Genomic DNA, 13787 nt, shown 5'->3' with positions numbered 1-13787 from the left:
GCCAGGGAAAATAAAGCCTTATTAAAAGTCTTTCTAAAATGTACTAAAATACTAAAAATCTTTTTTTCCATTACTTAAAATACAGACTTTCAAGAATGGTACAAGAATTACAAGAATTTGGGTAAAGTCTTTAACATTTAATGAAAAGAAGATCTTATCCTAAATTTGCTTTTTTAAAACTGAAGTCCATAGATTGGATACCTCACTTTTTAATAAGCTATGCCATTGAAATTATTTTGCCATTTTAAAATATTTATAAAAAATCCACTAATCAGAGTTCCAGAGGAACACTTGGTTAGTGTGCAGTATTCAGTGTTTATCTTCACTTCACTCATGATTAAGCATTTTGAATTTTTGTGGCCACAGGCAAAAACCTGATATTTTTAACTAAGACTACATTTACCAAATTTGTAGTAGGGGCATTTTCAGATACAATGATTATGAACACATAAAACTGGAGTGAACTTATTATTTTAAAAATAATAAATGCAAAGACAAAAACCTATAGGCAGAAGACGGGTAAAGTATTTTTTATCTTTTGACTAGGCATCCTGGATTTTTTTTTTTTTAAGATTTATTTGTGCACACAGAATTGGGGTACAGGCCAGAGATGTGGAGGGTGAGAGGCTTCACCAGAGACAGAGTGCAGAGCAGAACAGGCAGATCGACGAAGTACACTGCTGAAGGGAGCAGCAGGTGGGTCAGGAGAGGTCTGCCATGCCATGTGGTCACCTCCGGGGCAGGCGGGAATCGAAGTCATGAGGAAGTGGCTTTAGCTTTTTAAGTGTAGTGCTTTAACCCGCTGCGCCACCAGGGAGGGCCGGCATCCTGGATGTTTGATTAGTTACTATGCTAAAAGAACAAAAATCTCTCACAGTTCACAAGAAATTTTTTGTTGCCTTTTTTGTACCTGTATAATATGATGGATGTTAACTTATTATGATAATCAGTTCACAATATATCTAATTCAGTTATTCACTACACCCTTAAACATATACTGTAAATCAATTATATATATCTATAAAAACTAAGGAAAAAAACATACAGGGCAGAGGTTAGGAGCACATAGCTGTTTCTGTCTACTAAAATGAATGTTTTAAATTAATGTGAAAAATACTTCAATTTTATTGTAACCACTAAAAAAACTGGACAAGAAAGCGTATTATCCAATATTTTTGGAAGATCACAGAAAGCCTGTGGTGTAGGGTATCCTCATTGCCCAGGTATGCATAAGAACTGAATAAAATGAAATCTGAACACTTATAAAAATGCAATGCCTTCAAAGAGTAGTACAAAATAAGTTAGCAATGTGAGGTTATGAGAATTAATTTTGTTTACCACCTAGGTTGTGCCCTGGTACCTACACAAATTATTCCAGATGTTTCTATGAGGGTATTTTGAATAAGGATTAAATTTGTTGAACTCTTGCCCTCCAATATGGGCATGGGCCTCATTTAAGTAGCTGAAGGACTAAATAGAATACAGACCTCCCCTTAAGAGAGGAAATTCAGTGACAGATGGCCTTCAGACTTCAACTGTGATACCAGGTTTTCTTTAAAAAGATTTATTTACTAATGCATACAAGAACTGGGATGTTAAGCCAGAGGTGTATGGGTTGAGAGGATTCATAAGAAAGTGGAGAGAACAGGCAGATCTATTAAAATACACTGCTGAGGGGAGCAGAGGATGAGACAGGAGAGGTCTGTGCTATTTGGGTCGGCTCCCTGGCTGGACTGGGGGTCAAACAGGAGTTGCAGTTGCTGGTGATAGCTTGATAGCGCTGTATTTAACTCTTATACCACCAGCGAGGCTACCGTAATATCAGCTCTTTCCTGGACATTCAGTTTGATGGTCTTCATAGCTGAAATGCTGCATTAGTTTTTCTCTAGATCTGCACACATCTGGCACCCTGCAGATTTTTTGATATGCTAACCTTCATTCTATACTCATGGGAATCAAATGTTTAAAATCATATCTCTTATTGGTTCTGTGTCCCTGGAAGGTGCTGACTAGTACAGACATGTTATGAGCTAAATATAAAAAATCGTCCTATTTCTATATACTATAAATGAAAAATTAGAAACTAGAACTTAAAAAGTAACCTTAAAATAGCGAGAAAAAACAAGAAATACTAAGTACAAACCTAAAAATACCTGCAAGATGTATATTTGCAACTTTGAACATACTAAATAGTTTGGAAAAGTGGAAAGCAAAACGTAATTAAGATGTTAATAGGCTACAAATTGAACTCTAGATTAATAAAATCCCAATCAAAATCTTAGCAAGATATTTCACAGAATTTGACAAGGTGATTCTAAAGTTTAAGTGGAAAGACAAAAGAATTGCCAAAACAATTTTGAAAAAGAACAAAAATTTCACACTGACAATTTCAAGAATTACAACTTCAGTACCAAGATAGTATGGTACCGGATCAAGGTTCAATCTATAGATAATGGACCAGCACAGTCTGAAAGAGACCCACACAGGTGGTTTAATTTTTCCCCTGCTTTACTGAGATATGGTGACATAAATACATATGTAAGCTCTAAAATGTAATCATTAGATATACCTCTATAGTGAAATGTTTATTAGCGAGTGAGGTTAACATATACCTTGTCTCACATAATAACCATTTTGTTGTTATGGTAACATTAGACATCTACTCTCTTAACAACTTTCAAGTATGAAATACAGTTAACTACACTTTCCATTCCATACATTATATCCCCAGAACTTTTTCTACTTGGAAATGAAAGTTTGTACCTTTGACTAAAGAACATCTCATCATTTCCCCTACCTCCCAAGTACTTTTCTACTTGTTTCTGAGGTTGGCAGAGATGAGATTATACAGTGTTTGTCTTTCTATATCTGATTTATTGTCCTCAAGGTCACATATTTTTATGGTCTTGTGTGTGTGTGTACCACATATTATTAAATATTTAATGATTAAGTGAAAAAACTGAATTTACCTCCTCGTACAAATCCATTTGTAGCTATTGCTGAAGTAGACAATCCTGTGATCGTTGTCACAACAGTAGCCATCGCTATTACAAGAACTGACAAACCTTTAGAGAAAAAGAAGCACTTAGAATGATTACTTAAGGCTACCTACATCTAAACCATTTATAATGCCTATATGTTAACCATCTACTATGATATTCTGAATTCACATTATAACCTAATTTTGATTCCTCTTTAGAAAAAAAAGCAATCAAAATTTTTAAAAGAGAACATTAAGTCAAAAACCTGACACAAAGAAGAACATGGCTTAGAATGACTCCAGTTGCTTAAAATTTATGATGAAAATCTAGACAGTTATTTTGATTATTTATTCTGAAATCAAACAATTTCACATACCTATTCCAGCTTGACCTACTATCCATGACAATCTAATGAAGAGCATCACACCCCAAATATTTAACATGCAACGTACCTATGGAGGAAAAAGAAGCCAAGTCACAGATGAAGAAAAGTAATCAAATATAATACAGGAGTAAATACTGAACTGTTCAGAAATAGGATAACTAACATCAGAAACTACAGAAATTTTAAATCTAACACTAATCCCACCCTTTAATGGTTTTTTAAAAGAGCTTAGTGAAAACTTAAAAAAGATCTAAGTATAATGTGATTGTCTATGTATACATACCACCTATCCATCATAATTACCTAAAACAGCAGATACAACTAAAAAAGGTACAAGGAATATTTTAAGATTGTAGCTGTAAAAGAAGAAAGTTCATGATACACCTTAACAATGCAGTTTCATTTTTGCTTAACCCTTTACAATATCTTCATTTCATGATTTCTACAGTAAGATATTTCATACTATATGTCAACACAAAATTGCTTACACATTTTTTAAAAATCTAAACTATTTTTAAGGTAGCTTCTCCAATTGATATTTACATTTATTACACTGATACACACAACATAGTCCTTTTTTAATTAATTTACTTTTTTTTTTAAAGATTTACTTATTTATGTTTACAGAATTGGGGTACAGGCCAGATGTATGATGGGTGAGAGGATTCACCAGAGACAGAGTGGGGAGCAGAACAGGCAAATCCACTGAAGTACACTGTGGAGGGGAAGCGGGTGGTTCAGGAGAGGTCCACCACACTATGTGAACCAACTCCCTCACTGAGGACCGAATTCACACTACAGTAGCTTCAGAGAGCCCCACAGTGCAGTGCCTTAACCTGTTGCGCCATCAGGGACAGCCCAGAGCAGAGTCTTTCAAACTACTAAAATCTAAGAACAGGCAAATAATAATACCTGGAATTTCACACTGGTCCTATTGATTAGGCCATGAAACTATTACAGCTTTTATTTTCCTTCTTCTCTCCTCCATAACCATACAACTCTAATTAAATTGTTCCCAATGAGAGGTCATTTTAGCATGTCTACTGTATTGGCTATTTAAGTACAGAAAAATATTAGTAAATCTGGAATTTAGTTATATTTATTTTTTTAAAGCTTTATTTATTTATGCAGACATAACTGGGGTATAGGCCAGAGACAGTGAGAGGATTTGCCAGGGACGGTGAGAGATTTCACCAGAGACAGAGTGGGGAGCAGAACAGGCAGACTGACTAAATACAGTTGAGGGGAGCAGCAGGTGACAGAGGCGAGGTCTGCCATGCCATGTGGGTCAGTTCCTTGGCTGGGGACAGAACTCTTGCTGAAGTGGCTGTGGCTTCATAGTGCTGCACTTATAATCTGTTGTGCCACTGGTGAGGGCCCCTAATCATATTTCTAAACCTCATTTAGTGATCTCAGTGCTTAAGAAAACAACTTCTCCTTTTTTGTAAAACATATTAACTTCCACTCATTTCTCTTCAAAATATAATGTGATTGTGGGTCAGGAAGCAAGTTTATTTCAACTCTATTCCCTGTCCTGCTTTCTTGATTCTGACTATTACAGTTTCATACTGAAAAGTGACAATATGTGATAGTGACAGAGGAAATTTAACTTAGAGCTAATCATTGTGATTTGATTAATTTAACAAATATATGTATTTAATTTAATGAATTTAATACCCATAATTAAAGTGTAGGAAAGGACGAACATTAAGTACAAATTGATATTAATTTGACCTTCTATTAACACTTAGCTTAAAGTGAGAAAGATTATTCTTAAGAATTGATGAGAATGTTAGGAAGATTTTATAAACAGAATACTGTAAATGTAAAATTAAGTCTGTATATACATACTAATACACCCTTGATCCAGCCAAACTTCACAACTCCTTTACTTTCTGCAGCATAAGTGACCACAGCATCTCTGGTTGGTGTGCTTTCTTCTCCATTAGCAAAGCCATCCTCAAAAGGCTCCTAGTAATAAAAAGAAATGTGCATTATGTTTAAAAACATTTAAAATTTTCTATTACCTCAAAAAACAAGCAATGAAATACACTAGCCACATTTAGGACATGGCACCAATTTCCAAGAATCAAGGATTTCTGAGTATTTTCCTGAGGAAAGGTAAAACAATAAAGTGGAAGAATGCCTTAAATATTGAGTTTAAAGTTTTTTAAACTTTAAATGCCAGTAAGCTCATTTGTAATTTCCAGTTTAAATTATGCATTTGTAGATTCTGAAGGACACAATGAATATTTATTTCAATATTTAATTTATAAGCTAGCTATATAAATCAATTCAAACCTCTCTAGTTCAAATTTCAACTCTTAACAACTTAAAACATTTTTTCATCACCACTGACTACTTTTCCCTTTAATAGTTCATTCATGACAACAGGTTCACACAGATTCCAACGGTCACTCACAGCTCCTTGAAGTTGGTCTTTATCAGCATTCAATTAGTCAGTGCCCTTTGTTCTCACCTTGACAACAATGCATTTCCACAAATACTGTTTTTCTTATGTGGTTTTTTCATTTTGTGTCTGATTCTAGTTTTTTATACTCTACTTTTCCTCTCAACTTTTGTTTTATGCCAACACACCCAAGGCACAGAACAAATTTCCTCATTAGTTATAGAGTACTGAGGGGTGCAAAGAGATGTTAGAAAATAAAAAAAATTACAGCTTTAGAAAATTTTGCCAAGTAACACTATTCCCATAGTTCTTCCACCTATATTTCCAAGGCAGGACATAAAACTATATTTGAAGCATTCATTCTTTAAATGCAGAAGAGCCAACTGAATTAACTATCCAACCCTAAAAACTGTCAGATTTCCAACATCATTTTTTCAAAAGCAATTTTCAAATGTTCATACTGCCTACTGAATTCAGAAGGTTTTTTTCATAAATAAACAAAATCCATGTGATAATCCAAATTTTCATTTGTTCCTTGACTAATAGCTACTAGACAAGTAGACTTATTTAATTCCACTTAATTTCATTATTTTTATAAGCTTTTCAAAAATGCTATCATCCTACATCGGCTCTTAAAAACTATTTAACTATTGCTAATTCTTCTTATAGGAAAAAAAAATTATCTGTTAAGTCAGTTGCAATGCTTTCTGTAAGTGTATTTCAAAATTATTTTACCTAGGTATTTTGATGATGCTAAGAAAAGAAATCAAATCATCAAACTAATTTTGCATTACTATCTGCATTAACAGGAGTAGCTGTAACTTCAACTATGAGAAACACATGAAAATAAGTCATTTTAAGATTACTAAGCCCTTAAGACAACTTTAATGTTAACCACTACTAATAATTCACACATTTTTAAAAGACAAGTTCTAAAAAATATAAATTACAATAATTTCCCTTATAACAAGATTTTATAGCTACCACTACTCCATCATAAATGTTTGTAATCTAAGAGGCTGACAATATCCAGAACCACTCCCATTCAACTGCTTCACTCCAGGGTATTTAGCACTCTTCAGTTAAATTGGTAAAGAAAAATTTTAAATATCTGTATGAGAAAACATCTGTAACATATACAAATAGATCTTCTCTATCAAAAAAAAACCACTAAAGATATATGTACACAATGAGGCTACTTTTTCCAAGGCTAAGTTTTGATGCGGATGTCTTTTTAACAGTGCAAAAGCATGTGAGCATCCCCAATTTTTTTTAAACATTTATTTATTTTTGCATCCAGAACTGGGGTACAGGCCAGAGATGCAGGGTGGTAAGAGGATTCACCAGAGACAGAGTGGGGAGCAGGCCAGGCAGAATGATAAAGTACACTACTGAGGGAAGCAGTGTCTGCCTCGCCACATGGGTCACATTGTTGGCTGGGGATTGAACTCACACTGAAGCGGCTGTGGCTAGTTTCTTAGTGCTATGCTTTAATCTCTTGCACCACCAAGGAAGGCCCTACCATCCTATAATTTCTGATGTAGGAGATTATCAGCATTTCACTTCAAAGATGCAAATCTAAGAGTAATAAAGCTGGTTTCCACCAAACCATAATCAACCGTATTTAAAACAATGTAAGATTTTCCAGTGTATATGGGTTAGCATTCAAAAATAAAGATAGGTACATATAAAGTTTATCTTCCTCATCATTTTCTGATAGCTATTTTAAAAAGTGTTTATAAAAGTTGTGCATTAATCTCTCAAATACAAGTCAAAAGTCAAAAATTCAAGGTTTTATTAAACTATATAATTATTTTGGGTTTGTTGCTGTATTAATTTCCTGAGATATCAGGAAGCGAAAGTGGAATACACTATTTTCTTTGTTTAAAATATATTAGTTTCAGAGTAATAAGGACATTTTTTGATATGGCATTCTGTCCATAGACACAAAAAACATTATCAAGAAATTGACATTTACTATCATGAATTATAAATTGTGTTAATATAAAAGTATGTAAATACTATATTCAATCTACCTACTATTTTCAAAAAATTACAGGTTTGTGTCTTCTTTTTCTTTTTTTTTTCATAAAGAAAGTCAAATAAAAATAATGATTTTTACGGTCAATACCATATTAAATGAGGTAGACAAGCAAGGATTGAAAAATGGGGGTAAGAATACAAAAAAGAATATAGAACAGACAGAATACACAACAGTAATGGGAAGGGTTCCCTAATGACAGAAAGTAAGTAAATTAATGTCAGCCAGAAAGGAATTGATTACTACAGTTAAACATGTTGAATTTGAGAAGCTAAACTCAATCAGGCAGTTGAAAAATTCATGACTGGATCTTAGGAAAAGGGCCAGGGATAAAGAGCCTGGGTAGAGACTGTAGATAGGCTCTGGATAGAAGCTATGAGAAGAGGAGAAACTTGGAGAGACAAAATCATGAAGAGCTGAACATTTTTCTGAGGACATAGAAAATAATAAAAGTCAGGAACTCTGGTCTCTATGGTCATTATTTCTTTGCAGGGATTAGAGAAAGAGTTTTTATACTACTGGATCTCTCTCATGTGGATTCTTATTTCTACTTCAATATGATCAATCTTTTGCCTTTAACCATGGTTAACTTGTACTGCACACCTTTCCCCAAATGACAAGTTCCTCATTGCCCACTAACTTGGCTGCACACCATGATACAAATAAATCAAATAGTTTTATTAAGACATCCAAAGATTTCTCTGTTGCTAACTCACACTTTTCAGTCGCTGGCTCACTGCACTTTTTAAACATACCATTGAAAACGTACGCTTTCTTGAAACATTTCTTGAAATAACATACTTTCCATCTTTTCTTCAGCTGTTGAGTCCCCTTAACAATACTTGGCTCTAGACTCATCTCCTTTTTTCTGTATATTTTTATTTCTATCATCATATGACCAGGCCCACCCAAGTTTTGAACACTATCTACAAGTGATAAATTAAAAGTGATGGGTATGTTCATTTCCAACTCAACCTACTGACTTTCAAGCCTGTATGTAAATACTGATATCGCCACTTGTATATTTCATTATTTACTACTCTAAGTTTTATAAAATGAGGGGGGAAATGTCATTATGTAATAAATGCCACTTTCCACTAATCAAGAGGGCAATAGTTTACTTTTAATTACATGGTAGTACACATCTTAACATTTACAAGGTTTTTTCAGCTTCTAATACCCAAAACTGAACTTGTCATTTGATGCACTGATTTAAATTGTCTTTTATATAATCAAAGGTATATTTTAATTCTGACAGAAGAAAAAAGCACTATTTAAATACACTGACTTGATTTTAAGATTTCTCAGTAATATGTGTCTTATAAAATCAAGCTATTATTTCTTTCCTTAACCACAGGGATTTTAGTCACATACTGTGATCAAACAAGATTTAAAAAAAAAAAGAAAAATGGACAGGGCCCTACCTAGTGGAGCATCAGGTTAAAGCACAGCACTAGGAAGCTAAGGCCATTTCAACATGAGTTTGATCCCCACCCCTGATGTGATCCACATGGCCCGGCAGACCTCTCCTGACCAGCCTGCTGCTCCCCTCAGCAGTGTACTTTGTCAGTCGGCCTGTCCTGCTCCCCACTCTGTCTCTGGTGAATCCTTTCACTGCCCCTGCACCTCTGGCCTGTATCCCTGTATGCATAAATAAATAAATCTTAAAAAAAAAAAAGACAAAAATCAAGCTTCAGGGAAAATTTTTTTTTTGAGTACATATAGACAGTCTTTGTTATGTAATTAGACAAGGATGTTAATACCTATAGAAGACAACTGTGCCATGACCAGAATGATTTAGGATCACGTGTTTTTTCCTAAGTGGAGAAAAGTTTGATTTGTAAAGAAATATCAACTCTTTAAATGATACTTTCAAACATAACTAAAATACTTGTAAAGGGCTCCCTTTGCCACTAAGGAACTAACTCACAAGGTACAGCAGACCTCTCCTATATCCCCTGCTCTCCTCAGCAGTGTATTTCAGTACGTCTGCCTGTTCTGCTCCCCCACCGTTTCTGTTGAATTGCCTCACCCCTCTAGCCTATACCTCAGTTCTTGTATGTATTAATAAATCTAAATAAAAAAAAAATGGAAAAGCCTTAGTAGTTAAAAACACCTTATTTTCATTTGTTTAAGAATTCTCTTACTATTTCCTACAAGTACACAAAAACTTGGCTAGCATGACATTCCCCATGGCCTTTAATTTTTTAAACATGTATTTATTTTTGCATACAGAGTGGGGTACAGGCCAGAGGTGCAGAGGCAGTGAGAGGGTTCACCTGAGACAGAGTGGGGAGCAGAACAGGCCAAGTGACAAAGTACACTGCTGAGGAAAATAGTGGGTGGGTCAGGAGAGGTCTGCCTGGCCATGTGGATCACCTCAGGGGCGGGGAATGAACTCATGCTGAAGTGTCTTTAGCTTCTTATTGCTGTGCATTAACCCTGCACCACCAGGAAGGGTCTCCCCATGGCTTTTAAACTGTTCAATTCTCAATCAGAATTGATTTGTAGGTTAGGAAACCTATTTTGCATATTTATGAAGTGACGTAAACTCTAGCATATAATCCAACCCAATTCAAGTTTAAGTTATACCAGATTTTTTGTGATAATACAAATAGTTTTCTTGTCGTTAAGAAAAAGTTTATGCATTCCCCTAAGTCTATGCACTTACCACCAGCACTCATTTCTTATTGAGTAAACTGAGAATTCTTCTCAAACAATTTTTCTGACTTACTTTAAAGACAGTCACCATTTACTGTGTCTACTATATGTTAGATACTTCTCTAAATTCTTGCATATCCTCGTTACCTAAATAAGCACATCTATTTTGAGCAAGGAGACAATAGTAAAATCAACCAATGTAGAAAATCATCTTGTTCAAATTTCCTAAATCCTCAGCTAACTTCCCTCTTCATATTGTCTTCCTCTTTCCCTCCTTCTGCTTCCCAGTCCACAGAAGCAAACAACTTGTATTTATATGTTCCTCGCAAAAACAATGCTCCATATAGCTGCAAGGAACGTCCTATGGCGTGATAGGAATTCCTAGTGTGCAAACATAATCCACCTGGAAAGGTATGTCAGATGTTTAAATGTGAAAACTGGAAAACTAGAATATGTTTATTAACCATAGGAAGTTTACTGAAAAATTACTGTGGTGGAGAAAGGATGTAAACTTGACCAAACATTTTCTATGTTATCTACTGCTTTCTTTCTCCAACAGGAAATACTCACTAGCTGCATAAGCTAGCAACTCCTTTTATTCAAGTATTCCAGGTCATCAGAAGTTCTTTCTTCCCTCAAGTGCTTTGCCATTGCTGCAACATTTTGACCCCTTAACACATATTCACATCCATTCTTTACATGAAGGCTTGAAAAATAAAATTATTCTTGAGAATTTTCATCAATGTTTTGTTCCATACATAGTAAGATTTGATACCATTAAAGAAAAAGTAAACATTAGTCTTAACTTTTTTAGAACTTTCTATGATTTTCTACTCACAAATCACTTTCCTATTTCTAATAACTTTCCTTCAAGTTTTTTATGACCCTGAAGCTCATATTCTTTAAGGTATAAAACAACTTGAAAGAGTTCTAACTAAAATATTTTATTGTGAAGGTTGTTTTTATTACTGATACACTCATTATAAAGAATCTTTTGAGAAATTTGGGCCTGGTGTTCCCTCCGCGTTCAACACACTTTGAAGATAGTTGCCTCTTATCCATTAGGTCTCAGTCTCAGCTTGAATCAGCTTTTCAGACTATTCTACACACATTTATCCATCAATGCACCTTTTTTTACATAATATTACTGTAATTATTTATTTAATCACTGCACCTACCACTCATACTGTTCCTTCAAAATGTATTAAAAAGGAAGGTTTTCAAAAGTCAGACCTTTCATTTTCTCAAAGAAACGGCGAAAGAATATTGAATCTTTATGGGCAATCTGTTTTCCAAATAATGAAGTAAAAGAGCAGAAGTGAAATTTGATTCTGCTCAAGAATCAAATCTAGGTTTAGATTCCTCTTTCCACTGTGCAAACAATGGCAAGTTATTTAACCCCTCTAATAATTCTCAGTTTACAGTATAAAATGGAGATGTCACCTATACCACTGTATAGGTGCATATATAGGTCATATAGATGTATATGATTGTATACAACAGAAAAACTCCCATATATGCTGGTGGGAAAATAAACTGATAAGCAGGTTTAGGCATTATCATGAAGTCAAATATACGCAGTTCTGCTCCTAAGTATATTCTTAGAAATATTAATACTTATATGAAGCAGAATGTTTGTATAAAAACATGTAAGCATTGTTGAAAACTGCTAAAAACTAGAAGCAAATTCAGCATCCTTAACTACAGACTATATTGAGGGGATAATTCAACATCCAAAAATCATTGTGATACTGTACATGAAGACGACAAAGGCTAAAATTACGATTATCTCTTTAAGTACAGAAAAAGCATGTGACAAAATGCAACACAAATTAGGGCTAAAAACGCTCAATAAAGAAAGGTCCATGTCTCAATATATTAAGTCCATATGGGAAAAGCCCACAGCTACAGTAATACTTATGGTGAAAGCTAAGATTTTCCCTCTAAGATAGGGACAACACAAGGATGTCCACTCTTACCACATTTATTGAGTACAGAATAGGAAGTCTAAGCAAGAATAATTAGGCAAGGCAAGAATGAAAAATAAATGACATCCTAATTGGAAAAGAAAAATGTTCACTATTTGTGAATGAAGTTAGTTTATATAAAGGGAACTCCACCAAAAAACAGTGGGTTCCATAAAGTTGCAGGATATATCCATATGTAAAAAAGTCACATTTTCAGATACTAAAAGAGAAAAATAAGAAAACTGTGTCAATCAAAATTGTATCCGAACACACTGACAAATACCAAATATTCACAAGGAGGTGAAAGATTTGTACACTGAAAACTAAGAAAATGATGAAAGAAAGTAAAGATACAATGGCATTTTTTTCACAAAAACAAAATAAAAAATAAAAAATCTGCATGGAACCAGAAAAATACTCCAATAATGAAAGCAATTTTTTAAAAAGATTTATTTACTTATGCATACAGAACTGGGGTACAGGCCAGAGGCTTCACCAGAGACAGAGTGGGGGTCAGAACAGGCTGACTGCTTAAGTACACTGCTGAGGGGAGCAAGATAGGTTTGCCACGCCATGTGGGTCACCTCCAGGGCCAAGGATGGAACTTTTACTGAAGTGGCTGTAGCTTCTTAGTGCTGCATTTACCCGCTGCGCCACCAGGGAGGGCCCATCAAAGCAATTTTGAGCAGCAGCAAAGCTGGAGGTATTGTGACCTCAGTTTTCAAACTACAGTTGGACGCTTGAATGCTGATAGCTACCCCATACATAGATCTCAACTAACAAATCTGCAAGTAGTTGAAAATAGGAATGAAAAAGATCCTTATTTAAGTGGTTCAAGCCCTTATTGTTTCAAGGACCACCTGTATTACTACAGTGCTATGATACTGGCATACAAATACGTCAATGAAGCAATACAGAGCCTATAAAAGAAACCAACACACATATAGTCCATTACAACAGAAGAGGTCCTTAGGACGTACAGTGTGGAGGGGACAGTCTCAATAAACAATGCTGGGAAGACATACAGACAAAAGAAAACTATGAGGGAATAATATATTTTACATATATTAATGTAAGGGGCTAATATACATAATTATAAAGAACTCATTTAATTCAACAACACAGCACTGAACATCCAATTTAAAAAGTAGATACATAATCTAAATAGACATTTTCTGAAAGATGGCATACAGATGGCCAACAGACAGATGGAAAGGTAAAGAAGTCATTAATCAAGGAAATACAAATTAAAATCACAATAAGACATCACCTTCTACCTGTAAGAATGGTTACTATCAAAACAATAAAAAAGGGTTAGTAAGGATGTAGAAAATAAGAGAAC

The 13787-nt window shown here is 34.5% G+C and overlaps 1 protein-coding gene across 1 annotated transcript in view; it reads right to left on the bottom strand.

Annotated features, from left to right (window-relative positions):
• SLC12A2 (solute carrier family 12 (sodium/potassium/chloride transporter), member 2) overlaps positions 1–13787 on the bottom strand; it is a 108631-nt gene that overhangs the window by 51368 nt on the left and 43476 nt on the right. The window contains exons 4-6 of the mRNA XM_004686680.2: positions 5218–5337; positions 3358–3433; positions 2970–3065 (exon numbers count right to left, since the gene is read on the bottom strand). Of these exons, the coding sequence (XP_004686737.2) occupies positions 2970–3065; positions 3358–3433; positions 5218–5337 (292 nt within the window). The remainder of the gene's footprint in view (positions 1–2969; positions 3066–3357; positions 3434–5217; positions 5338–13787) is intronic.

This window comes from Condylura cristata, unplaced genomic scaffold (genome assembly GCF_000260355.1).
Source record: "Condylura cristata isolate star-nosed mole 26May11 unplaced genomic scaffold, ConCri1.0 scaffold00021, whole genome shotgun sequence".
In the NCBI taxonomy this organism is placed as follows: domain Eukaryota; kingdom Metazoa; phylum Chordata; class Mammalia; order Eulipotyphla; family Talpidae; genus Condylura; species Condylura cristata.
This window is presented reverse-complemented; position numbering and strand designations above follow the sequence as displayed.